The sequence below is a fragment of the Amia ocellicauda genome, chromosome 5 (assembly GCF_036373705.1).
Source record: "Amia ocellicauda isolate fAmiCal2 chromosome 5, fAmiCal2.hap1, whole genome shotgun sequence".
Lineage (NCBI taxonomy): Eukaryota > Metazoa > Chordata > Actinopteri > Amiiformes > Amiidae > Amia > Amia ocellicauda.
This window is the reverse complement of record NC_089854.1, coordinates 13,819,920-13,846,820: the sequence shown is the minus strand read 5'-3', so window position 1 is coordinate 13,846,820 and position 26,901 is coordinate 13,819,920. Positions and strand designations below refer to the sequence as shown.

The following is a 26,901-nucleotide window of genomic DNA, read 5'->3' as shown; positions in this document are numbered from 1 at the left end:
AAAGATGCAAACTCATAATTCATCACACAAGAGCTATTCAATCAGGAGTCATCCGCTATTTTTCTCACGGATGGCGTAAACAATGTTGTTGAACATATATTTTGTTTTATTTCAATACAGTTTAAATCTTCAGCATATGTAACAAGTCTTTTAACTGAATCTGCCTCCTCCAAGCATGGGTATGGATGGTTTGGCACTGAGTTGGTGATTCATTCACGTACCACATCAATCCTGAGACCACAAATCATGTAGCAGTTTAAAATCTCCAAGGAGGTTTCTTTACGCTGACAAATGGAAAATCTCAGAATGTATACAAAATGAAAAAAAAATAGCTTTCCAATTTTACTCGCTAAATATAGCCTTTTTGGGTCCCCCGGCAAAATGGAATAAACTCAGTGAATGGCTTACATCTGTTTTTATTACCCATACAGAACACCATGATGCTTTCATACTTAAACCAACCCTTCGGGTATTCTGCGATGCCTAAAGCTGCAAATGCCTCTGCAGCTAATTTCATAAGCCCACTGACTACATCGTGGGGCAGAAGTGAGCTGCTAATTTGAGTTTCTAATACTAGTTTCATATAACCTTATTGTCACTGTTCAGAGCATTCCTGTTGCGCCTCTCTAACAGCAGAGTTCTCATATTAAGTCTCCTTTTGTGGTCAGATTTCTACTTAGTAATGTGGTACATTTCTGGTCCAGCCAGACCACTTAACCCTTGGCTTTATGCCTAGAGACATTCTTCATTGAGTTTCACATGAGTTGAAATTGTTAATTTCTAAACCAAATCTCCCTGCTTTTTAATGCATATTAGGTTAAAGTTTTTCCCATTGTCCTCATGGTTGCAACAGCTATAGTTTCTTGTAGATTTTTTTAGGTGTATTCTTTGGTCAAAGAAGTGTTGCTTTTTACAGTTTCAATGCAGTATCAAAGGCTTACAGGAAGTCAAACCCACACTTTGAGACATTTATTATATTTATTTATTAGCAGGTGCCCTTATCCAGGACAACTTACAGTTTATACATGTTTTTTTTTTTTTAAGCGTTACAAAAGTGCAGTAATAAAATCATTACAAAATCCTAGTAACATGAGCTAATAAGTTCAGACATAATACAGTTCAGTCCTAGGTATGTGTTGAAGGGAAGGGATGGCACAGGAGAAGTCGTAGTAACACAATAGAAGTGCTAACAATACAAAGCTTAAAAATGCCAACAGTGCTCTTTGGTTGGGAGTTATTTTATTTATTTATTTTCAATGTAAATATTTTTATTTATTTATTTATTTATTAGCAGACGCCCTTGTCCAGGGTGACTTACAAAATATAAGAGCAATACAAAGTGATATATTTAGCGCTGCTGCCTCACAGCTCCAGGGGTCCCGGGTTTGAGTCCCAGCTCGGGGTAGCTGTCTGTGTGGAATTTGCATGTTCTTCCTGTGTCCATGTGGGATTTCTCCGCACGCTCCGATTTCCTCCCACCATCCAAAGACATGCAGGTTAGGTTAATTGGCCATGGTAAATTGCCCTGTTTGTATGTGTGTGTGTGTGTGTGTGTGTTGCCCAGCAATGGACTGGCGTCCCGTCATGGGTGTATTCCTGCCCTGTGCCCTATGCCTGCTGGGATTCGGCTCCAGCTTCCCCGTGACCCTCACCAGGATAAGTGGTTTTGAAAATGGATGGATGAAAGTGATATATTTAATATAGAGCTGGAATTTTGTCATGTGGCCAAGACAGAGGTGAATGCTTGGGTAATCTAGCAGTTGCAGGATCTTATCCTTTTTTCTTTCTTTCTTTTTTATGTGGTGTTCCCCTTGGAGATATGTTTAATTATTTTCATTAAAATCTCTGCTTTGATTGTTCTTGGACATGCTGACCTGCCTCTCCAGTGCGAAATCACATGTTTTCTTGGAAAACCCACCCATAGCTTGCCAAGAGAGGAACTGGAGGAGCCATCTGTGATGCATCATCTGACCTGCTGACTCAACAAATATCTACTTCCTTGTCTGAGTAATGGTATCAAAGTTGAAGACTGCACTTTAGGCTTATGACTGCAACTTCTTTGCAGAGGTTTTTTAATGGCAAAGTAATCATTGGGTGTTTTCATTACAATCTGTTATCTGTTTTTAATCATTACATTTGGTCCAAGTGTGACATTCTTTTGTGACTATTCTGAACACTGTGGTAAGGGAAGGCAATTCAAATTACAATAAACTATGAAGACTATTGTTGAAGCACAACAAGGAAACGTACTCTACCTCAGAGACATTATTTATCATCTTTAAGCAATCTCATGGTACATGCCTGTGGTTCCCCCTTGCTGTACTATTAATCAGGTATAGTTGACCACAGTTTGGAGACAACTGACTGTATCGTTGGCTAATGTCCTGCATAAGAACATAAGAAAGAAGAACATGGGAAAGTTTACAAACGAGAGGAGGCCATTCGACCCATCATGCTTGTTTGGTGTTCATTAATAACTGAGTGATCCAAGGATCCTATCCAGTCTGATTTTAAATGTTTCCAAATTTTCAGCTTCAACCACATCGCTGGGGAGTTTGTTCCAGATTGTAACAACTCTCTGTGTGAAGAAGTGTAAGGTAAGGATTAAATGGGATTAATTGTTAGTAAGTGCAGTTATTTCAAAAGACAATGTTTTCTCCTGCTACATGCATATTGTATATGTATTCCTATTTATTGCAGTATATTCTTCTTGTTAGAAATTGTATGTTTTTTTCACCCTGCTGCATCTAAGTTTTTAATTCCACCTGAGCTCATATTTGATCTGACAAGATAAACCCTTTAATGTTTGCTTCCCGTCAAAAGCTGCTCACAGTTTGAAATTAGCAAAGGTCCATGTATTTTTTCTAATTGTAATTGTATGTTTATTAATGAAGATAAACAGTGCACATGAGAGCTGAAGAAGTCTAGATGAATACCCTGTCTTATAGTAGGGAAAGATGTGGCGGATGGGAAATTGGAGAATGTGTGTGTGTCAGAGAGAGCGAGAGAGAGAGAGAGAGTGCAGGGGGAGGGGTAGCAGAATATGGCCGTACAGATGGAGGGAGTGGAAGTGTCTTAGAGGGGGAGGAAGGGAGAGAGCGAGAGAGAGTAAAGGGGTGGGAATAATTTTGTGCATGTGTGTGTGAGAAAGAGAGCTACTGAGACAGAGAGAGAGTGTGTGTACGCCTGGGGAGAAAAGTGGGTATATCCTAGTGAATGGAGAGCCCCCCTGGCTTTGAAAACGGATCATTTTATCCAGTTTAGCAAATGTCCAGAACTAACAAAACAGTGCCAAAATTAAACACTGACAGGAGAGGGAGGGAGGTAGGAAAGGAGGGAGAACACTCACTCTCTCACATACACACACACATGCACACACAGAGGCATTCCCGCACATTTAAGCTCCGTGTCTGTGCATTGGCTAGCCTACTGACCCGAGAACACAGCTGAACTTTATTTGCAATGAGTGGGGTTAGTTTACAGACTGCCTGCCTGCTACGCTGGTTGTTGCTCCTTTGCGCCCCATGGTCTGTGGACTCCCACCCACAATGCCTGGACTTCAAACCCCCCTTCCAGCCCCCAGAGCCCCTGACTTTCTGCAAAGAGTATGCCAAGTTTGGATGCTGTGATCTGGAACAAGACCACCACATCTCCAGGAGATATTATGAGATCATGGATTATTTCGACTACTCGGGATACATCACTTGTGGAAAATACATTCACAGTATACTCTGTCAGGTAAGAAATTGGCTGGTCAGGTATGTCTGTCTAAGAGGTTTGGCAGTGAATACAATTAAGTGGAAAGGGATTTGTTTTTGTTACCATAAGCTATAGGAATGTCTTCAGAAAGAACTGCTAAATGCTTTGAAGTCTTCTCTCCAATTTCCCTGGCATCTTTCCCATACAAATGGAAACTGGCCTCTATGTTTGTCATAAAGAAAATATACTTTATATGTGAGTTTTTGAAAAAAAAAAAACTGACAAGTGAATTCTGAATAAATTAATTAATGTATGCATGCCTGTTTTAATGATAGTTTTTTAGATTATTACCACAACCTCAAGCTGAAACTAACTGTATTGGATGTTTTAAATTCTTTATTGTTGCTTTTATTGTACATTTTTGAATGAGGTTCTGTGACATTTGGCTGTGCTTCTCAATGAACTGCAACATCTCTTCCGTATTATATTATGATGTGTTTTAGCTATACGTGAATCTTGTATTTTAAAATTCTTAAGGTTTTTAAAAAGCCTGTGAATAAGTCTTAAATGTCTCCGAAATCTGTGGATATTTGTGCAAAATATGTATTTATGCATAGGGCAGAAACAGAGACACAAGTCAGAATGAGAGCCAAGCCTTTGTCATTTACCTTGGCATTCTGCAGATCCGAATGATTTTATCAGTATGTGTTACTGGAAGTGGAACTGTACTGTAACTCTTAGGCATTTACTGCACCTCTGAATTCATCTAAAGTCAAAAAACAAAAACAAAAACATCTTGAAAGCATGTATTTTTGGAAACTGTTCAAATAAGAGAATGTATGTACGGTACTCATCTCAGCATCAGTATGTGAAAACCCGCACAGTACTATTACTGACTTTTCCATGGCTGCTGTGTCTCCACGCTACTTTTCTGTGATGCTAACATTTAAAACTATACTAGTATACAGCTTCCATTTGTGCAAAATGAGTGTATTGGTGTCCTTTTTTAAAAAGTAGTCTTATAAAATCCAAAACTTTTTAAACGGTGAACAATAATATGAGGCAGTCATGAGTCACTGATGTCATTAAATCCCCAAAGTGCTGTCTCCTCCAGTTCCATGGGGAAACTTGTAGAAAGTGAATTGAAAATATGATAAAGGTGCTGAAGCTCTGCAATTAAGTTCTTACACTTCTTCTGTTATTTCTGTCAGATGTATACAGACATAAATAGTGGCAAGTGACTAAGCACATCATTGTTTTTTTTACTGTAAATTGAAGTATGCATGCAATCCTTTGTAGGAGACAACATAGCTTGTGTGCGCTACATTTTTATCTATTTAAGTCTTCATTCTTTAGCCAAGGAGAACACGGGAAGCACAGGCAACACTTCAAAGAGACGTTATCTTTTTGTTTTAGGATAAGCTGAATCTATTTGGCCTTTACAAACAAACTCTGCTTCAATAGTAGTTTTTGTTTATGCATGTATCCACAAAAGCTGTTTCTGACCAATCAAAGGTCAATTCCCTCCGCAGAGAACTTTCTGCTACAGAGGAGCAAGTCGTATCAGGTTTTCAAGTGTGACTTGGAAGTGTTGAGTTTAGCCAAGAGCAATGACAGGATGGTTTGCACAGGCCTGAGCCAAAACTAGTTCACCTGTGTGAATTTCCAAATTACAGGAAAGTATTTTGTGTAGTATAATTTATTTACATTTTTACTTTTCTTACAGGAAACTCACACGTATCTCACAGCTGACACAAATTCACAATTCATTCACCTAAAATTAACTAACTCTAAAGGTAACCCTAACCAGAACCCCCATCTAAGTCTTTACCATAACTTTGAGGTACATTTGGTGTAATTATTGCATTTATTTAGGGCAGTAGTGTGGAGTAGTGGTTAGGGCACTGGACTCTGGAGCACATGGGTGGTGGGGGCACTGCTGTTGTACCCTTGAGCAAGGTACTATAGCTAGACTGCTCCGGTAAATGCCCAGCTGTATAAATGGATCAAATGTAAAAAATAATGTGATCCATTGTAACAAATGTAAGTCACCCTGGATGTCTGCTAAGAAATCAAGTAATATTATGCAAGAGGACATGTCAAGAGTATTTCAGTTGTTCTAGTACAGCGTTGCTTGCTGGGAATACCCTTGTAGAGGTTTGCTCTGAAGAGGTTTGTGCCAGGACAATTAATCTTCATGACCAGTCATAACCTGAATGGGAAGAATGTCAATGAATCAAGAATGTCATCCAGCAAGCAGACTGAGGCACAACAAGATAGAAATTATGAAAAATCACATCATTTGCTCCTTCAGCAGAGGCAAATGAGGGAGAAAATATGAATAAAAAGAGAGGGATGTTTCCTCATAAAATCATTCTGTGCAAGGGCATGTGGTATCCATTTGCACAGACAAAAAACAATGTAAGCTGATATTTTGTAAATCCCAAAATTGAAGCAAGTCCACTTGTTTTACAATGTCGGCCACAAATTAAAGTTTGTATATTTGATGTAAACGAATCAGGAAAGTGACTAGTAATCCATGAGTTTAATTAGTAACTAACCTGCATTTTCTTGTCTTTCAAACCCTTGTTTTTTATTATTTTTATCAACAGAGATGTTATGAACACTTATGTTTATTCCAGTCACTGATGTTTATTCAGGGTTTATATAAAATCAACTGAAAAACACAGGGGACACAATTTCAGAGATGTCTACTGTGGGGGATGAAAGAAATGTTTACTCATCTTTGAGGGGAAAATGTAAACATAAATAAATGTAAATTAGGATGCAGATTAGAATAGAGGAGAAAAGCAAGCCTACCTGCAATTATAGAAAATTGCTACACTCACAGAAAGTTTATGTTGAAACAAGTAAATACTATTTCCGTGAAAGGTGAGTAAGGTAAATGAGAAGGGTGCCACGTTTAAAGAAGACTATTTTGCAGATGGGAAAGTGTCTAATGTTACTTGGCATTTGTGGGTTGTCCTTAAACTACCAATTGGCTTATAATGTTGTAATTTTCTTTTGTTTAAAAGCACAGATAATGACAAGATAAGTTCCAATACTATACAAAGCATTTAAAAAAGAAGATTGTAAAATTCTTTTCAGGCTCTGCATGTGGTATGAAACCCAAATTTCACTCTGCCAGCTTCATTAAACCAAGACCTCTACCCTTCAAACTGATCAACTATTAATAAGTAACTAAGAGGACTGACATTCAAGAGCTATGGGAAAAAAAGTGTTGTTCATATTATCAGTGTTACAGAGTGATTTGCCTGGGATTTCACTCATAAGGTGCATTTACACTACCATTTCTGATCCGGATCAAATGCATCGGTAGTGATGTCGCGGCTACACTGCCTTTTGATCTGGATCAACTGTCAATAGCCCCAGGGGTCTTTGCATGCGCACTACCACATAAGTCCTTATATACTTGTTGGCCAAAAAAATGTGGACACCTGCTCGTCGAACATCTCATTCCAAAATCATGGGCATTAATATGGAGTTGGTCCTTCCTTTGCTGCTACAACAGCCTCCACTCTTCTGGGAAGGCTTTCCACTAGATGTTGGAACATTGCTGCGGGAATTTGCTTCCATTCAGCCACAAGAGCATTAGTGAGGTTGGGCACTGATGTTGGGCGATCAGGCCTGGCTCACAGTTGGCATTCTAGTTAATCCCAAAGGTATTCGATGATGTTGATGTCAGGGCTCTGTGCAGGCCAGTCAAGTTCTTCCATACCGATCTCAACAAACCATGGGCCAGATTAAATCAAAACTTTGACCCACCCACTAATGGAATACTGCAAACCTGTACATTATAGCAGTTACATTTATAATTGGAAGAAAGTGGCATCTCACTGAAAATGCAGCTGCAAATGAGTACATTTCTGTAGTTTTCTATTAGCGGGTGGGTCAAAGTTTTGATTTAATCCAGCCCCATTTCTGTATGGACCTCGCTTTGTGCATGGGGGCATTGTCATGCTGAAACAGCAGTTCCCCAAACTGTTGCCACAAAGTTGGAAGAGCAAAGTCATCTAGAATGTAATTGTATGCTGTAGATTTAATATTTCCCTTTAGTGGAACTAAGGGGCTTAGCCCCGAACCATGAAAAATAGCCCCAGACGATTATTCCTCCTCTCCAAACTTTATACACCTGTCAGCAATGGGTGTGACTGAAATAGCCGAATCCACTTTTGGCCATGTGGTGTATGTATATATTAAATTAGTTCTTTAGAACACAGAGCTATCTAATCGAAAACTGTTGTTTTATCTCATTATGAATTATTCATGAATTAACAAATAAGACCAAAACACTTGCATATTGTTTCGCAACTGAAGCATTTTAAATAAAAATAAGAGTAATTTTAACAATATTTTATTTAGAAAAAGGGAAGTAGGAAAGTGTTCTCTTATCTGCTCCAATGGTGCAAAGGGTGTTTGTCTTCCGTCTGCCTTTAAAACAAACACCACTGTAGTGCATGCTGGATCTTGAGCCGGTCAAACGTGTTGAGCCTGGATCAAGTGCTACTGATGCATTTATTACTGAACACACCTATTGTGTCAATTTGGTATTGGTTATTACAAAGTAGGTGAATACTCCCTTAATTGGGAGATTGCACAGCAATACACACAAGTATAATAATTATGAATGCCCATCCTCAGATATTGTTCTAGGGCACGGGTCTTCTTTGCGTGGCCCTCCACATGTACACTCTTCTCCCTTCCAGTAGGGCTTAGTTTTTGAATGTACATTTAAACTGAGAATAAAATTGACAAATGATAAATGTCATTTTTATAAACGTATGAACTTGTGCAAGACGTAAAACATATTCAATCTGCCGCCCTCGACATGAATCACATAAACAAAGTGTAGATACCATGAGGTACGTGAGTAGATGTTGAGGAATGTACGCTACATGCTGTTTTAATCAGAGTCCAGACAGACAGAGGGGGGTTCCTGTACATCTGCATTATTGTGATATCCTAAAGCAAACTCACTTCCTAATTAGGGCTCTGGGGAAGGGGGGTGCAGTCTCTTGGGTTGGGGTAATGAGATGTCCTGGCAGGCATCCCAAAGTCTTTGGTTCCAGCCAGACTGGTTCTCAGCTTCGGGACCAAATGTATTATCGGCGGTTCCTACCACATATACTTTTTGTCTTTCTTTAAATTTTTCTTTCCTATTCAGCCTGTGTTGTGCAGCTAATTGCTAGCTGCCCTTCTTCAATCTTTGCTGACATGTCAAAACCTCTTGATAGTATGTCTGCATTTGCTTGAAGTACCAGAGGAACTCGTAAACTCCACACTACGTGTTGATAGCATGAACTCAGGGGTCACCAGATCCCTTCAACCTATTACTGGTAACAGGTACCTGGAGTACAGTGGAGTGTGTAAATAATGAAAGACATCAAAGAACTGGCACCATGTCAATGCCTTGATGATGACCTAACACAAGATTATTTTTTAATGTGACAGTAACTCTGATCGCATATTGGAAAAAAATTTATCAGGTGTGATAAATATATGTTTAATCCTTCTCGTGGTTTGTAATTCTGGTAAGGATCAAGCAGTACACGCTAGACTAACACATCAGTTCTCACTTTGTCTTTGCTCAAGTATTCTGTGGCATCAGATCATTCATCTGTGAAAACCGACAATTGTAATTGCAGTGAAGGAATTGGTTATTCTGTCATTTCCCACACACGGCACAGTTTCTACTGAAGTGAGAGTGGGTCTCTGCCATTTCTCCCTGATTGTCTGTTTTAGACAATCCCAGAGGTGTTCTGTGTGACTAAGGTCAGGACTATGAGCAGACTACAACATGTTTTACAATGGATTACCAATGCAGTGAGTTTATCCCATTACTTTGGATATACAGAATAAAAATTGGATAAACAGTATATGAAAGATTATATTAAACCTCTAAGATGAGTTGCAGATCTACTTCTGAAAACCCATGAGTATTTTTTACAAACAAATCTAATAACCATCATTCCAAAAGAAAATAGGGGTGATAATCCTATTCTTCAGTAGCCTCTGATTGTAGCTAATCATTACAGGAATTAAAAACGACCACTGAAACAATCAAACTTAAACCTAGGAAAGAAAAGTGCTCCCATTTCAAACCGTTATCCCAGTATAGGGATTGTTGGCTTCTAGATGTCTAATCATTCCTTTTATTTAAAACGATCAAACAAAAGACAGTTTGGTTGCATGTAATAACCCCTGGAAAGGTAACTTATGATTGCTAATGCTTCACCATTATGTAAATTAAGTAGAATTCCCTCGTAATGGGCTAGAACAGGCGCCACATTTGCTTTCAGAGTTCATATCGGTTTACATCTACAGCCACTTCTCTTTGAAAGCTGTGCCAGCAGCCAACCAAATTGTTGAACTGTGTATGTGTTGTGTGGTTAGGACTCTTGGCAAAGAGCTAGGCTGGGGCTTCACCTTCCATTTTGTCACATTTACGCTGTAATCAAGGATGAATGCTAAACAGGGCACTTGTCCCTTGTCCTGCAGCCTTTGCAGTGGCCAGAATGAGAGATGCTGAAGAGCTGGTCATATGATTTGTGTATTTGTTCCCCTTTCCATCAGTTCCTCAAGTAAAGTACTCTTAAATTAGACCAGCTTTCGTAGACCAGAACATACGTTATGTGCAGTGAATACTAGGTAACTGTGGAGGAAGCCAATGGTGTAACCAAAACCAGAAGACATACAGTATATCACATTACCTCCATACCCTGATGCTTTACATTAAAGAGACCAACAAACAAACAGACGAAAACAAATGAGTGAACATTATTGACAGGCCGACTGATTTCAATAGATTATTTTTGCAAGCCTTGTACTCTCAATCAGTGGTCTTTAGTCCTAGAGAGACAGAATCTAATGAGTTTATGGGCAGCTTGTTAGATGAGAAACATACATATATAGTCAGAGGGATCCCTTGTCTATCCTGGACAAAGGTTGTAGACCCCTGTTATTTAAACTGCAAAACCTCAGTTTTGGGAGACTGGGACACAACACCCTGAAGCTGCCTTTATTTGACTGTCTTGCAGGAATGCTCTCCTTACGCTGCCCACCTGTATGATGCCGAGGATGCCAACACCCCCATGAGGGAGCTGCCCGGACTCTGTGGGGATTACTGCACAGACTTCTGGCACCGCTGCCGCTCAACTCTCAGCCTTCTAACGGACAATGAGAATGCCATTGAGGCAGAGGTGGACCGGGACAAGTTCTGCGCTCTTCTGGAGCTCAAAGACCCGGAATACTGCTACCCTAATGTGCTGACCAATGCAGAGCTGAATGCCAACTTGGGGACGGTGCAGGCTGATCCTGAGGGTTGTCTTCAGCTCTGCCTGCAAGAGGTGTCCAATGGCCTCCGCAACCCAGTGGCTATGGTTCATGCCAACGATGGCACCCACCGCTTCTTTGTTGCTGAGCAAGTGGGCTACATCTGGGTCTACATGCCTAATGGCTCGAGGATTGAACAACCCTTCCTCAACCTCACCAAGGCAGTGTTGACCTCCCCCTGGTTGGGCGATGAGAGGGGTTTCCTGTGCTTCGCTTTCCACCCGCGCTTCCGCTCAGTGCGTAAAGTTTACGTCTATTACTCTGTGTACGCCAAGAAAGAGGAGAGGATCCGGATCAGCGAGTTCACGCTCTCTGCAAGCAACATGAACATGCTCGACCACTCTTCGGAGAGGTAGGCTTTGCCCAACTGCCCTGAAAGCTTTCAAAACCTTGACAAGGACAACTGGGCTGGAACTTGTCTTGGTTTTTGTATTAAACACTCAGAGGGTACAAGCCTCTTCTCCTATATGGGAAGGGTGTTACACCTCTACTCAGTCAAGGAGGTAAAAGCTAGCTGATTCCCAGTAGAAGCTAGGTTTTGTTAGTATTTCATAAATGGAAAATGTAGAGTTTTGTCACCATGCTCCACAGGTTGAGAACCATTATTCCCCCTGACAGGGACTTATATTTATGACTGACAGCATAACCCAGACACAGGAGTTTTTTAAACTAGAGCCAAAGCCAGATTTTGATCATGAGAGTCTGGTCCTATCATCATTGTAGAAATCATGATGAATGTTTTTTTTGGTTGTCATCCATGTGTTAGTTTGTTTTTGTCATCTTTTACTGCTTTATTTGGTATAGCTTATGGCATGTTTACTTAGCACCTAAACATGGCATTTGATTATACAGTTCAGTCAGTTTTCCAGATGTGGTTCTTAACTAGAAAATGTATTTGTATTTAATTACACCTATGTAGTTTACATTTCTGTGTTTGTGGCAGGCAGTTTTTGTTTGTTGGAAACTAATGCTTCTCATTTTCCTTTTTTAAATTGTCTCCCTCAAACTTGGAATCTGAACCCGCAAACTCCCACATGATTCCGAGGAAGAGAATTTGTGCTGGGCTGTTTCCTTCAAAATACATCTTAGTAGCTCTTTAAGTTCTGTTTTTCTGCCTTTTACGAGCACACAGTAAAAGCTCGGCTTCTTAATTCCTATTGTGCATTTGGAGCTTTTTAAAGGTTTTTAATTTTTTCCTTGCTTGTGTAGAATAGTTAGAAAAATAGGCCTCCCCTTAATTATGTTCCTGATTCAGTCTGTATAACAGCTCCTACTGGTGTACTGAGCAGAAAAATTGATAATCGTACTCTTAGCTACATTCAATAGAAAGAGTTCTGCCTATGTAGGAAATAGACAGTATTTATTTATTCTTCTGCAGCTTGGGTAAAAATTCTGCTTTTAAAAATAGACACAGACACTTTATGATTGTTTTCAACAATCAACTTCTCCTGGTTGTTTACAACTAACCTTTTGGCATCTGTATTTTTACAATGTCTCTCTAAGACCTGAAAGTGCCACTAGGATGACATTTCCAACATGGAATGAAAAGATTTTCTAAACACTGCAGATTATAGGAATATTTGATTCAGGGAGATTTCTACTCTCCTCTCTCATTTTGAAATGCAGCCTCCTTACTTTCCCAGCTGTGGGGCCCATGATATATTATGGACCACAGCTCGTTCTCTAAAGCTAACAAAGCACAAGAGCCTTCCTCAGCTATACTCTAGGAGAAATCTGTGGGCCACCAACCAACAATAACACAGCTTGCCAGACCCTGTCCAAATGTTACAGGCAATAGTTTGGATTTGCAGGAAAATATATTGTTGTTAGAATCTGTGGTGTGTTGCTAGTTTTAGCATGTTCAAAAATATGTTTATTCCCGTCAGTAGAACTGTTGTATTCATTGAAAAGGGGGAGAAGAATCAAGCAGGCCCTCCAAAAATAGGTAGCTAATGATAGTATCCTTTAGGTTAAGAGCATCGATAATTATAATAATCATTAGTGATAACCAATTCTCACACAGTATTTGGTGAGTGCAGGCTCCATCTTCTGTGTAGCTAAGACTACATAAACAATGTGCATCAATGACCAAAGAGTTTGTATTCTCATTGCTAGACAAAATAGATATTGGAGATTCCCTGGAGGATTTGTGAAATAAGGAAGAGCTTTTTTATGATTGTTTCAGAGTTCTGTTGGAGGTGGTGGAACCAGCCTCCAATCACAATGGAGGGCAGCTTCTCTTTGGGTACGATGACTACCTCTACATCTTCATTGGCGATGGAGGGAGAGCAGGGGATCCCTTTGGGAAGTTTGGGAACTCTCAGAATAAGTAAGTGCTTTCTTAATCTCTTCACACTTTTTTAAGCAATGGGACATTCAATACATTTGAAGTATAATTTAATGAAGACATGAGGACACTTATTTATTTATAAAACCATTTTCCACCAGTAGATAGCATATAGGGGCATCATTAAATGTTTTCGGACAATTGAATTGTTGCAAAGAGCAGGTCTAAAGATGAGTCAGTGTATTTCAAACAGCTAGAATCCAGATTGGTTCATTTGAGGCTCAAAAGTTCTCCTGCATTAAAAAGAAGCTGCCCCATTTATAGTAAAGATGCCATGACCTCCTAGCATGCATCACATAGCTAGTGGCTGGCACAGATCTGCAAAGACAGTCATGATGTAATCTGTCTGTTAGAACAGTGTTACAGGGGATTGCAGACAATGGACTTGCCCTCTTCAGACACAGGCAAGACTTGGCATTAAAAAACCCTACTTGAAGCTGGCACAATCTTTACTATGACTCACCTGACTGAAATAGAAGTATTGACAGAAAATACTTCCCAGTCCACTTTCCTTTCTTCTTGTTCTTTTACCACAATGATCAATTGCTATATTTTTTTAAATTCAAACAGGTTTATACTACCACTTTTTACATTCCAAATATGGAAATAAGGACTGCACACTCATGAATATGCACAGTGACATTAGCGATTCGGTCCAATCACACCATAGCAGCAGGTTAGATAGATAGTCCAGAGTTTACACCCCGTAAAGCAGTATGTTTGCTCAGTCAGTGTACCCTTACAATTTATTTCCCCAGGCATTGGTATGCTTTGTCTACCTCTCCATACATTTCCATTATTTCAATGTGCCTGACTACATATTCCCCTGGTACCATGGTAAATCTCAGTCAGTTTTTATAATGGAGTGACAGGCAGTACAAACGAGATCAAAATGAGGCAGCAACTGATCTATACCAGAACCAGTAGTTATAGCACCCACAAGCAATAAAGGAAAGCAAATTAAGCTTTTCATATTGTCCCTAAATTACAGCTTCGCTCCTGTTAGTTCTATTCATGACTCAATAACAGTTAAGTCGGTCACACTCAATTAAAGGTTAGGGCTGTTGATATTTCACTGGCTGTTTGGATGGCACTCTGCCCTCAATGCAGCATTGGCAGACTGTTACTAAAAATGCACTAGGCCTCCACCTGCTGTGCCAATGTTAATATTTTCAACCACCTCATCAGACTGTACCCGTCTGAGAAAAATGCACACATTTTATCTGAAGGACATGCAAACGTTTAAATGCAAACTGAGGTGATTTATTTAATCAAATGGGCCTGATTCACTTAAGAAAGCATGGGGAGAATTCTAAAGTGAAATTATATTGTTTCCTTATACTGGGATTTCCACACTTTGCCATCCTGCAAACTTGAGGACACCATCTCTTTGCTGAGAGTCCACCACTGTTTTGTTTGCCCTCATTCAAAATGTGCAGAAAGCAAAGGGACGTGATTCAACCAACCAGAACCGCATTGTATATATGCAAATTAAACCCTTCTTTTTTGGACACCAAACTGCGTTACTTTATAAAGCTGAGGCTGTGGTAATAGGTTTTGCTGATGTCATTACAAACCATTATATTTATTTCTCAGTTTAACCCATTGATTCGATGCAACTATGTCTGACTCCAGGAAAATGAGAACATTCTAGGTCATTCTCCTGTGTCTTGCTTCACATGTACAGTGAAAGTGATATCTTAGGATTTATAAAAGTCTCACAATCGCGGTGTGCATTAAGCCAGTGAGTAACAATAGCAGCTTCATGTAAACCTTGAGCTGTTTTTTTTTCCCCCTTAATTGCACATCCTGGCATTAGGGTTGTGTGGGCTATGGCTGCCAGGCCAAGCTTAATATTTATAAAGACTGGTGGCTGGCAGAACCACACGATTAATTAATCTCCATATCCCGAGATGTAATGGCGCTGAAAGAGAAAGTCATTTCATTGCTTGGTACATCCCAAGGAAAATGAACATAAGGCAAGGCTATAATACATTTATACAGTATTGGCCTAACATCCACATTTCTAATTCAAGATAACAGTTGTTTAATTTCTGTCATTTAAGCAATCTGTTTACAGTTTATCTTCTCCCAAGAGAACTCAATTATGCACTTAAAACTCATGGTAGGTAAGTGTCTTTCAAATTGTATTAGGATTGACTAGAACAGAGAATTAAATTTGACTTCTATTTCATGATTAAACGTTTTTTTTTCAATAGAACAAACCAGCTGTTTATTGTTATACAGTGAATACCCCCATAGGGAACTGATTTTTCCATTATTTTCAATCTTAATGTGGCCTTACTAATAGCAGACAATCATTTCTGTCTCTTGTTCAACTTTAGGTTCAACTTTCATGTACAGACTTCACTATCTTGAAATTAATTACCTTTTTCTAAATGCCACTCATAATCTTGTTCCCAAAGTTGTTTTATACGGCAAAGAAAGTTTCAAACAAGGTTGATTATGTTGGTTCCTGGAGCAGGATAGGAAAAGTATGTTGTAATGGTTAGACATAGCCACTATAATCTGTTTTAGTGTTCGTGGTGAGTTTTGAGCAGGCTGAGCTAATATTGACCATCATTGGCTCAGAAGTGGATTATGTCTGGAACAGTGTGGAGCTAAGAAGCTGCATTCTTGACCGCTCCAAAATTTGAAAGCTGTTGTTTTTTAAAACACCATTGTTCAAGTGGACAGTGTTTCTGTTCCCATGGGATTAGATTAGGGATTTAGGGGTGGGCTGTATAATTCCCCAAATTCTTTGGGTTTAACTGTTTTGTCTCTGACTTTTGGTCTGCCTCATTTCTGATGTGACCCTTCATTTTGCAAGATATCTGAAAATCATACCATGGAGTATGATTTTGAACTCAGTCTCCTAAGAGAGGTTAACATTTCATCCCAGTTCCCCTCTGCACCCCAGCGGGAGAATAGACATTTAATTCCACTGCTAAGAAACCGCTCACAAGCAAGCATTCAGTGAATGACCAAGAACAGACTTAGCATAGTCTGTAATGTAGTTCCTATTCAGCTGAGGCATGGATTACCACAAACACAGACATGTGGGATAAATCAAGCAGCCATGCATTAAAAGACTGCATTTAAACTAAACTGTAAAAATCTAAAAATCGTATTAATGGTTTTGTGGAGAGCGTCTCATGCATATTTCTGCATTTCTGTGCAGACAGAATGGGACCAGGGTATATTGTACGTGCACGCATACACATACGCACATTTTAACTTTCGTTCTCAAGTTACTCAATCCAGCTTCAGAAGGAAGTTTGCACCGACCTTGTCTATGGGCCCCTAGGGGCACCAAAGTGATGTTTCAGAAAAAGAAAAAGAAGCAAAGACTCGTTCTTTTGACACCTTGCAGATCTGACAGGATTTTGGAGTGCTGCATTGATCTAACAGCATTTAGCACTATCTGCTTTAATAATAATGATAATAATACTAAATCCGCTAACTGACATTTTAAGGAGAGAAATTCAATTAAATCACATGCTCTGTGAAAGTCAGTTACCCCCGCTGAGTGTAAGCATATACAAAGTGATCTTTTCCCATAACCAATCGAGTAAATCACAAACCCAATTTAATTAGCCCTATGTCCACAGATTTTTGGCAACATTTCACAAATGACTACTTTTTATCTCGGGTGAGCAAGGCTGTCAATGTGGTTATGGCATTTATAAACACCCTGATAACTGAATAGTTAATTGCAGGTTTCTCTTTACCTCATGCCTGTAATGTTGTGACTCTGTGCCACTGTTTAACATGTATTACAGTCCACAAATGTGGTCTCACTTAAGCAGTTGTTCTTGTGCATGTGTGCTTGGGTGTGTATAAATGTAACACAACTTTACTGTACAGTTCCAGTTCTGCAGAAAGGTGACTGTCTCTTCTTTGGTTTTCTGATATTGCCACTACGGGAACATTTTAGAACTGGCTTTGAAATTAAATGAATTTGATATCAAACTGATACTTGAAGCATTGTATTTTATTCACATTTACTCTGAACTCATTCAGCTGCTTTTTAAAATGTGTTTTTTCATTAATCAATACTTCTTCTTCTTCTTCTTCATTTCCATTTTTATGATAGAATTATTATGGAGTTGGAGATCTATGAGCACCATAATTGTAATAATCATAATAGTTTCTGTACCAGAGAACCAGGTCACTGTAGTGGTTGCAGTTGCACAATAAAAGGTATTGTTCCCTTAAATACGTTTCAAAAATTCAGTGATCTTTTTCAAGGTTCTCTCACAGCAAGATTTGATTTCAGACAGATATTTAATTGGAAATCTAAATTAAGATCCCTATTTGTGCGCTACGGTATCAGAAGGACTGAAGAGCTTGAGAAAGCTTTCCAAAGCTCTGGTGAACAGACACAGATGGCGCTCACATCAAGTCAGGGATCTAAGAACTTGTTCTATGCCAAGGCTAATATTTACATCATGTGCTCCAAGCACTGCTGGCAAGTTTGAAGTGAGTGTGGTGGAAGCTGCTGTTACTGTGTAGCACATTGTACATAGCCCCTCAGTTTGAATACCAAAGTCAGGAGTCAGGAGTGGAGATAGCGAATAGGTGGAAGGGGGAGGACTAGAATTGATTCCATGGAAGGCTAATCAGTACAGGATCAGATCATGATCTACGTCACTGCCACATTTCATCTTGTTTCTAGCACACAGGCAGCTCAGAATTTGAATTTTATGCACGTACTGTACATGAGACTTATAAATTCAGTGCAGGTGGAAATCATCCAGTAGATGTTATGTTTTGGAGATGAGCTATCCGTGGAAAGCTCGAATTAAATCAAGAATATATTTGTTTCAGAATTACAATTAAATACGAAAACAGAATAAACAAGAAAATAAGGGAGGCAAGAAATATAATTAAATGATTCGTAACAACTTAAGAAAATTGGCAAGAGGATCATTTAAAAAAATACTCTGCTTTATACATGATTTTGACAATGAAGCCAGATGGTCTTTATACAGCTACCTGCTATGTTCTGCAACTCCCTCAGAGTTATGGCTTGTCTTATTTGTCAATTTGTCACTGTCCTCTGAGATCCTGAACTCTTGTCCTCTGAAGGTCCGTTCTGCTGGGGAAGGTCTTGCGAGTCGACGTGGACAACAACGACCATGGCGCCCCTTACCGCATCCCACCGGACAACCCCTTTGTGAGAGAACCTGGGGCGCGTCCAGAAATTTACGCCTACGGAGTGAGGAACATGTGGCGATGCTCCATCGACCGTGGGGACTCTGTGACGGGAAAGGGTCAGGGCAGAATGTTCTGTGGGGACGTAGGGCAGAACAAATATGAGGAGGTGGACCTCATCGTCAAAGGTGGCAACTATGGCTGGAGGGCCAAAGAGGGCTTCTCATGCTATGATAACAAACTCTGTCACAACTCCTCACTTGGTAAGAAGAAACTGTGGGTCTTATTTCTAGGAATGTTGCATCCACATATGTTTTTGTGTATTGGAAAGCTTCTAAGTGCTTCTAAGTCTGCTGTTTTGTGCATCTAGTTTTGTCTGTAGTTTTACTTCATATGGAGTGTTCCAATATATCTGGGATCAAAGCTCTGAAAATTAATTAAAATCATATGTTTTACAGGTGTTTCAGTGGGACCCTATTACCTACATTTTTCATATTACTATGAGCAGAGTCCAGCAGTACTAAGCAAGACAAGTGTGCTTGCCACATATGTGTGTGTTTTCTTTCCACAGATGATATCCTTCCCATTTTTGCCTACTCGCACAACCTGGGAAAATCAGTGACTGGAGGCTATATCTACAGGGGCTGCGAGATGCCCAATCTCAATGGACTTTACATCTTTGGGGATTTCATGAGTGGGTATGTTTCTGATTGCACATTGCCACACATTTAAGAGAAGATAACCTCCTGACATTTAACCTATGTTGAGATCACAGTCGCTTCTCTTTTGTAGGCGCTTGATGTCGCTGAAAGAGAACCCAAACACTGGGAAATGGGAGTACAATGAGATCTGCATGGGAAAAGGACAGACCTGCTACTTCCCAAAGCTCATCAACACCTATTACAAGTACATCATTTCCTTTGCTGAGGACGAGGCAGGTAACCTTAACGACTGTATCTGCACTTTTCCACCCAGCTGCCATGAACGGTGTGACCAAGTTATTGTTGACCCAGAACAGATACCATGAAACAGGTGGTGCAGGTTGGGGGAAACTAAAAGTTTTATGTTTTCACTTAAGTGACCCATTCTCACACCAAACATAGGAAGGCCACCTTAAAACAGCACAGTCTGCAATAAGACAAAATATACAAGGAAGCAAAAAACAATACATAGCATAAGTGACAGTGTCGCTGTAGTCTCATACAAGCAGTTTCAATGGAAAGATAGACTTAAATCCTAATATGAGCCTGGGGGTGAGGAGGCTAACTTTTTAGCTTAAGTCTTTGTCAGCCTTAATTTGTATGCAACTGTCTAACTTGGATTAGACTAGTCTAACTGGCAAATTAACTAGTCTAAGGTTAAGACTAGTCTAATGTAGTTTTATGCAACCAGTCCCAGCTGTCTCTCAGGCCATTCACATAGACACTAATTGGCTAACTGGCCTCACCCCAACATGTTAAAGAAAATACCTTAGGCAATCAACCCAAACAATTAGTAAGGGCCTGATTGTTGGTTACCAAAACCTGTGCCACCAATCAATCTAGCAGCGAGAGGTCATAGCAGCCTGATTCTTCGTTTTTTCAGCTCCTCCGCCCCGGAGCCTTCTCAAAACTCACGGGCGTTCTGTGTGTTCTGTGTGTTCTGTGTGTTCTGTGTGTTCTGTGTGTTCTGTGTGTTCTGTGTGTTCTGTGTGTTCTGTGTGTTCTGTGTGTTCTGTGTGTTCTGTGTGAGATGGCTCACAATGGACAGAACCCAAACAATATTAGAACGGATCTCTAGTATAATATAGCTTATAGCAACCTCATACTGTTATGGTGACAGAAGAGGATTATAGTTATGCTTTTCAGCTGCTTCATATTAGAATATTAAATACCATTCCTTGCATTTCCTTTTTACTTTTTTGTTTTCATAGCAAACTCTGTTATTGGATAGCTAGGTTTGTCTGTATTGTGACAAATCAAGTTTTCTATCTGCTTTGTAACTAAACAGAATCAAATTGTTGATCTAGTGTTACTTTTTAATTATTTCTAGGCTATGTGGGTTTTTTAATTTATTAATTAAACTAAGCTGCAGGTCTGTGGCTTTCCAGGACCAGAAGTGAGTATCATAGTAAGAATAAGTGCACTTCCATGGATTTCTGAACCACTTGCTGTTTGCTGTTTCCACAAAAGATGATAATAATTAAACCAAATCCAAGACTCCACTGATACTTCCCTCATGTCTGAAATGAAGGTGCTAAAGCTGCAAAAGCCTGGGAGGTACTATGATTTCTTTCTCCTTTATTTTAAAAGATCTGTTTTTCCAGGAGAACTCTACTTTCTTTCGACTGGGTCCCCAAGTGCGGCTGTGAGAGCTGGAGTTGTATACAAGATTGTTGACCCTTCAAGGTATGGTGCATATTATTGTGTAGTCATGACATAACATAAGTTATATTAAAAAATACATAACTGTTTTGCACAGGACGAACAACAGTAGCAGCTTGTGGCCATTAATACTGGTGGAACAACTTGAAAATGTCCTGTTGTATGTTTTCCCCTTATCCTTTGTTTGTTGAGTAATGTTACTCTGGTCTATCGGGGCCAAGTTGCTTAATTACCAACTTGTCTTGTAATTGTAGTCATACAAATGTTTTTAAAGAAACTCTATGGTGTTACACACTGCAAGCACAGCTGCACTGATCACCATCTTTACATTTACCATCTGCCTAACGTGCAGACTGACACAAGAGACCGGTGGAGGGCTCAGAGTTGTGGAGTGTGAGGGGCAGACACTTGGCTGCCCTTACGAGCCTCTATTAGTGCTTCCTGCAGTTCTCATATTTGACCACAAAGCACCATAATAAACCTGCCTGCTGGAGCGGGGTGCTGAGCTCTCCTGCCCAAGTCTATTCAGGATTGAGACTGAATAGTGAAATAGTGATTTTTAACTCTGAAATATCAACACTTGTTGTCTAATTTGATTAAATTACTGTACAGAAACTGTACAGTCACTTATGATGTATTGATGTGGATAATGAGTTCATGAAGAACAACTATGTTTTTGGGTGGATGGATGTTTTAGTGGGCCATATGAATGAGCCACGTTCTGAATATTCAGATCAAACATTTGGAATTTGTTTTTTCCAGGTTCTATTATGAAGCTTTCACAATGAGTAACTTGAAGTGGCTACAGTTTATCAATGCAACAGTAACATGAATGTTTTGTAATGTTTCAAAAGTGAAAAGTTTAATTTGTAAAGCCACAATTGTCATAAAGTGTATGAAAAGGGTGATACATAGCAGAAGGATTGCTTTTTCAATGTAATAATAACTAAATGTATATTGTTAAGGAAAAGCATATAAAATCATTTAACTGGTGAAGACTCTCAAAAGATGCTATACAATTTTTTTCTTAATGTGTAATTATTTTTCCAATTTAGGAGAGCTGCTCCTGGCAAGTGTAAATTCACACCAGCCCCTGTGACTGTAAAGGGAAAAATGGTTCACTTTGTTCCTCGGGAAAGTGAGTTGCAACAAATAAGACACTTTTGCATCCTTCTTTTCGACATAAAAGTGAGCATGAGAATGTGCTGTGATTTGTATTATCATTGTATTATTATTTTTTGCTTTTCAGAATTTGTCAATCGCATTAAAACAACCACCGTCCCTCCAAGTATCACGCCAACGCCTAAATACAGGAACACAACGTCAATCGGCAGATCAGTTACAACATCATCTTTTCCAGCGACGACCAGAATTGCCAGTAAGCCTCTCACAACGCCATTGCCTACTACACCTGCCAGAAGTACTCACAAACCTACCAACACACCACTGTATCCCACTACTGTGAGAATCACCAGGAAGATTACCACAACTACCTCTTCCCCCACAACCCTGAGATGGAGCCTGGTGACCACAGTCAGACCTAGGCCTACTACTTCCAGCCCCAGACTCAATTTCATCCCCACTCCTCCACTTCGACCGTCCGTCCGCCCGACATCTCTATCCACCCAAAAATCCAGAGTAACCCACACGCCTAGCAGCAGACAGACAGAGAAGCCTACCCAAGCTGTGACACGGCAACTTCAGACCACTGTCAGAAATCAGTGGCTGGAGGAGGGGAAGTCAGACGCAAGTGTTTTCTTCAGGCCTCGCCAGACCACTCCAAGACCGACCTACCGGACAGTGACTTCCATGCCCACCTTTAAGACACAAAGGCCCAACTTCACTCTGCCCAAGACTGATGATAAGAGCCTAAAGGGGCATGCAGATAAATTGGACGTCATGAAAGGGAATCGGGTGAACAAACAAAACAGGGGGAAATCAAGGGTGAAGGGCAGGAGACGAAAATTAAAGCAGGGGACTGTGCGTTTGGTGAGCCTGGGGAAACAGACAGGCCGTGGCAGAGTGGAGATCTTTGTGAAGGGGGAGTGGGGAACGGTGTGTGATGATTTCTTCAACAGCAAGGCAGCCTCTGTGGTGTGCCGGCAGCTGGGGTACCCCTTCGCCATCCGTGTAGCAAAGCGGGCGGAGATGGGCGAGGGCAGCGAGCTCAACATCCTCTTGGACGATGTCCAGTGCCAGGGTGAGGAGAAGACGCTGCTGGAGTGCAACACGGCCAAGATCGGCCAGCACAACTGCTCCCACAAGGAGGATGTGGGGGTGGTGTGCGGCTACGATGAGTATGGAGAGGACTAATGCAGAGGCCAGCAGTGGGACAGCCAGCCCTGTTCACCCTTTATTTTGTCTTTTCTTCTCAGTTCACTTTTGTGGGCTCACTGATCCACTCATATCTCTATACCTTTCTTCAATATTTTCCCAACTGTGGAATAAAATGGAAGAAGTCCTGAAACTTCAGGTAATAACATACAGACTATCATAGGCGCGGGAGAAGGTGCTGAGGGTACTGTAACACCCCCTGCTGGTGCTTAACGCAGTGACGAGGAAAGCAATATAAGATTTTCATGAATGCATTGCTGACCCTGAGATTGGCGTAATTGGTTGAAACAGCAGGGAAAAGGATGGGAAGAATAATAGTGTATCGTGATTTGTTGAGTGAAGACAATAAGTAATATTCGATTTAACAACAGACAATCAGCGCCGTGTTTGCTGTCGTGCGAGAGCAAGAGCCAAGCTAGCGCTCGCATACAGTAGCCATACTAAATGGAAAATGGGTAGCAGCAAAAATGAGACATTTTTTCTTAATAGTTCTAATAAAAAGAAAAAACCACTACTAATTATGAGAAGAGTATCAACAGCATTGAAAAAAACCTAATATTGCAGAAGCAAGTGCTGAGCCTTTAGCAGAGAGTAGTAGCACAGGTTTAGGCAAGACATTTTTTTTTTTTTTTAATGTTGGCGCCCTGCAGAATGTTTTTTAATGTGCTGCTGAATCTGGTAAGATGCAAAGGGTCAAGTGTAGCCTTCCTCAATACAATAATAATAGCCATCTTATTGTTCTGTTTTCAAACAAGCTTTTCAGTTACATGTTTGTGTCGGTAGATGGCAAATTCGGATTGACTATAATTGAGTGCGAAAGGGAGGTGGTTGTGGGTTAGCCTGTAGTGTTGTCTATTGTGTAGGTGAAAGATACTGGACAGAACAAAAACAAGGTGTCATGATTTATTCTGCACTCTGTGCCGAGGTGTGGTTTTAGTTTATTCCAAGTTGCAAACGGGCATTTTGGGTTTGTTGACTAGCTATAGCGCTCTTCTCACAGATACATTTGTGTAGTAGTAGTAGGCTATTCATGTGTTTTTTTTCTCATTGTTATGTGTCCATGATTCGTGTGTGTGGCTGATGTATGTTGTGTATTATACGACTATTTATTCTTAAGCTCCTCCCTGCAAAATACAGAAACAAACAAATTGATAAAGCTACTAAAATTTTAAAATGGCAATGACGTCATAATGTAACTTTCGTTAGGCAGCACCCCGTGCTCAAAACATCTTCCCGTGCCTGTGTAGACTGTGTGAAACAGGAACATACAAATGCATATGTGCTTGTATTCATGTACTTGTGTGTACACATTTATATATAGCCTACATGAACATATGTGTTTACAAACCATGCCTGTTTAAAAATTTGAGATTCAGCTGGATCATGGTTTGTAAACACAAGGAATCTATTCCTTTCGAAGTTTCTGCTGCATTTGTATTATACTTTGTAACCACAACATGTGTAACTGACTAGTGCCTGATCTGGCTTAAGGTTGAACATGATCCAGGGTCTTCTGAATGACTTTATTTTTGCTGCTCATTTTGACATTTCAAATATGTGGTGGCTTTGCTGTCAATCGCATTATGACAACGGAATGATTTTTGAGGCATTAAACAAGCAAGTACAACTTGTTTCCTGGCTCTCAGAGCGTACGTTGGATCTACCTTAATGATAGCATTGCCCTCTGCTGGTAACTGAAATATATAACAAAGTCGCAAATATTTGTTTTTATTCACAGTGAATTTCCCCTCCACTCTAAAATATGTTGGGAGATGTTTGGGTGACCCTTTTTCTTTGACTTGAAAATTCTGGTTTTGTTCATGAAGTGCACATTGCAGGAAGCATTTATGAATATCACTCTGCAGTATATTTTCAGGACATTTTTCACTTAATATAAATTATAATGTAACAATCATCTAGCTTTCACCTGGAGTGGATAAATGTGCATCTTTGTTTAATTTTAGTCTACTGGAAGCAAGTTTTCAAAATCCTTGTTGTGTATTTGAGAAAATATATATTAATTATTGCAAAACAAAAAAGAATATAGTAAGAATGATAAAGAAAATGCTGGTCATTATTTAGCTTTATTGTAAAAGCCAACCTACTGTTTGCACACTGTATGCTCTGAAGACACAGAGTGCTTTTGTAATAAATAAAGACATTTAAAAGTGTACAAGGTGTTTCCATTTCTCTCTAACCACAGAATCAACCTTTTTTCCTACAAGACATAAAATGATTTTTTTTTTTTAAATATACATACAAATCTGCACATATACACACAAACCCACATGTACATATATACACACACAGTACTGTGCAAAAGTTTTAGGCAGGTGTGAACAATTCTGTAAAGTAAGAATGCTTTCAGGTTAGTAGATTATATTTATCAATTAACAAAATGCAAAGTGAGTGAACAGAAGAAAAATCTACATCAAATCAATATTTGGTGTGACCATCATTTGCCTTCAAAACAGCATCAATTTTGTATGCATATAGTCAGGTGTATGATTAAACAATTATACCAAATCGGTGCTAATGATCATTCATTCAATATGTAGGTTGAAACCCAGTCATTAACTGACACAGAAACAGCTGTGTAGGAGGAATAAAACTCGGTGAGGAGCAGCCAAACTCAGCTAACAAGGTGAGGTTGCTGAAGACAGTTTACTGTCAAAAGTCATACACCATGGCAAGACCAAGCACAGCAACAAGACACAAGGTAGTTATACTGCATCAGCAAGGTCTCTCCCAGGCAGAAATTCAAGGCAGATGGGTTTCCAGATGTGCTGTCCAAGCTCTTTTGAAGAAGCACAAAGAAACGGGCAACGTTGAGGATCGTAGACACAGTGGTCGGCCAAGGAAACTTACTGCAGCAGATGAAAGACACATCATGCTTACTTCCCTTCACAATCGGAAGATGTCCAGCAGTGCCATCAGCTCAGAATTGGCAGAAAACAGTGGGACCCTAGTACACCCATCTACTGTCAGGAGAAATCTGGTCAGAAGTGGCCTTCATGGAAGACTCGTGGCCAAAAAGCCATACCTCCGACGTGGCAACAAGGCCAAGCGACTCAACTATGCACGAAAATACAGGAACTGGGGTGCAGAAAAATTATGTGAAATATCTGGCTGTAGCAGAAGGCAGTTTGTTCGCTGAAGGGCTGGAGAGCGGTACACGAATGAGTGTCTGCAGACACCAAGCATGGTGGAGGTTCCTTGCAAGTTTGAGGCTGCATTTCTGCAAATGGAGCTGGGGATTTGGTCAGAATTAATGGTCTCCTCAAAGCTGAGAAGTACAGGCAGATACTTATCAATGATGCACTACCATCAGGGAGGCATCTGATTGGGGCTGGGATTACACGAAGAGAGAGAAGCAACTGAGGCTGCCTAAATCCACAGAAGAACTGTGGTTAGTTCTCCAAGATGTTTGGGCCAACCTACCTGCCGAGTTCCTTCAAAAACTGTGCAAAGTGTACCTAGAAGAATTGATGCTGTTGAAGGCAAAGGGTGGTCACACCAAATATTGATTTGATGTAGATTTTCCTTCTGTTCACTCACTTAGCATTTAGTTAATTGATAAATATAATCTATTAACATGTCTTTTTGAAAGCATTCCTACTTTACAGCATTTTTTCACACCTGCCTAAA

At 40.0% G+C, this 26,901-nt stretch overlaps 1 protein-coding gene and 1 long non-coding RNA gene across 2 annotated transcripts; one reads left to right on the top strand and one right to left on the bottom strand.

The window, feature by feature from the left end:
• Nucleotides 1-3,147: 3,147 nt before the first annotated feature.
• On the top strand, nucleotides 3,148-25,569 carry LOC136749534 (HHIP-like protein 1). The gene is made up of 9 exons (XM_066703936.1): nucleotides 3,148-3,738; nucleotides 10,758-11,404; nucleotides 13,238-13,381; nucleotides 18,491-18,819; nucleotides 19,128-19,254; nucleotides 19,349-19,494; nucleotides 20,862-20,943; nucleotides 21,975-22,057; nucleotides 22,169-25,569. The coding sequence occupies exons 1-9, from the start codon at nucleotides 3,463-3,465 to the stop codon at nucleotides 23,230-23,232; spliced, it is 2,898 nt and encodes a 965-aa protein (XP_066560033.1). The 5' UTR covers nucleotides 3,148-3,462; the 3' UTR covers nucleotides 23,233-25,569.
• On the bottom strand, nucleotides 19,605-20,109 carry LOC136749535 (uncharacterized). The gene is made up of 2 exons (XR_010816761.1): nucleotides 20,026-20,109; nucleotides 19,605-19,684 (listed from the first exon to the last, which is right to left on the bottom strand). It is a non-coding gene; the product is annotated as an uncharacterized LOC136749535 (long non-coding RNA).
• Nucleotides 25,570-26,901: the final 1,332 nt, after the last annotated feature.

Coding starts and splice junctions, on each gene's coding strand:
- LOC136749534 (XM_066703936.1), top strand. CDS start 3,463: ATGAGTGGGGTTAGTTTACAGACTGCCTGCCTGCTACGCTGGTTGTTG. Junction 20,944..21,974: donor AAGATTGTTGACCCTTCAAG/GTATGGTGCATA, acceptor TTTCCAATTTAG/GAGAGCTGCTCCTGGCAAGT. Junction 22,058..22,168: donor TCACTTTGTTCCTCGGGAAA/GTGAGTTGCAAC, acceptor TTTGCTTTTCAG/AATTTGTCAATCGCATTAAA.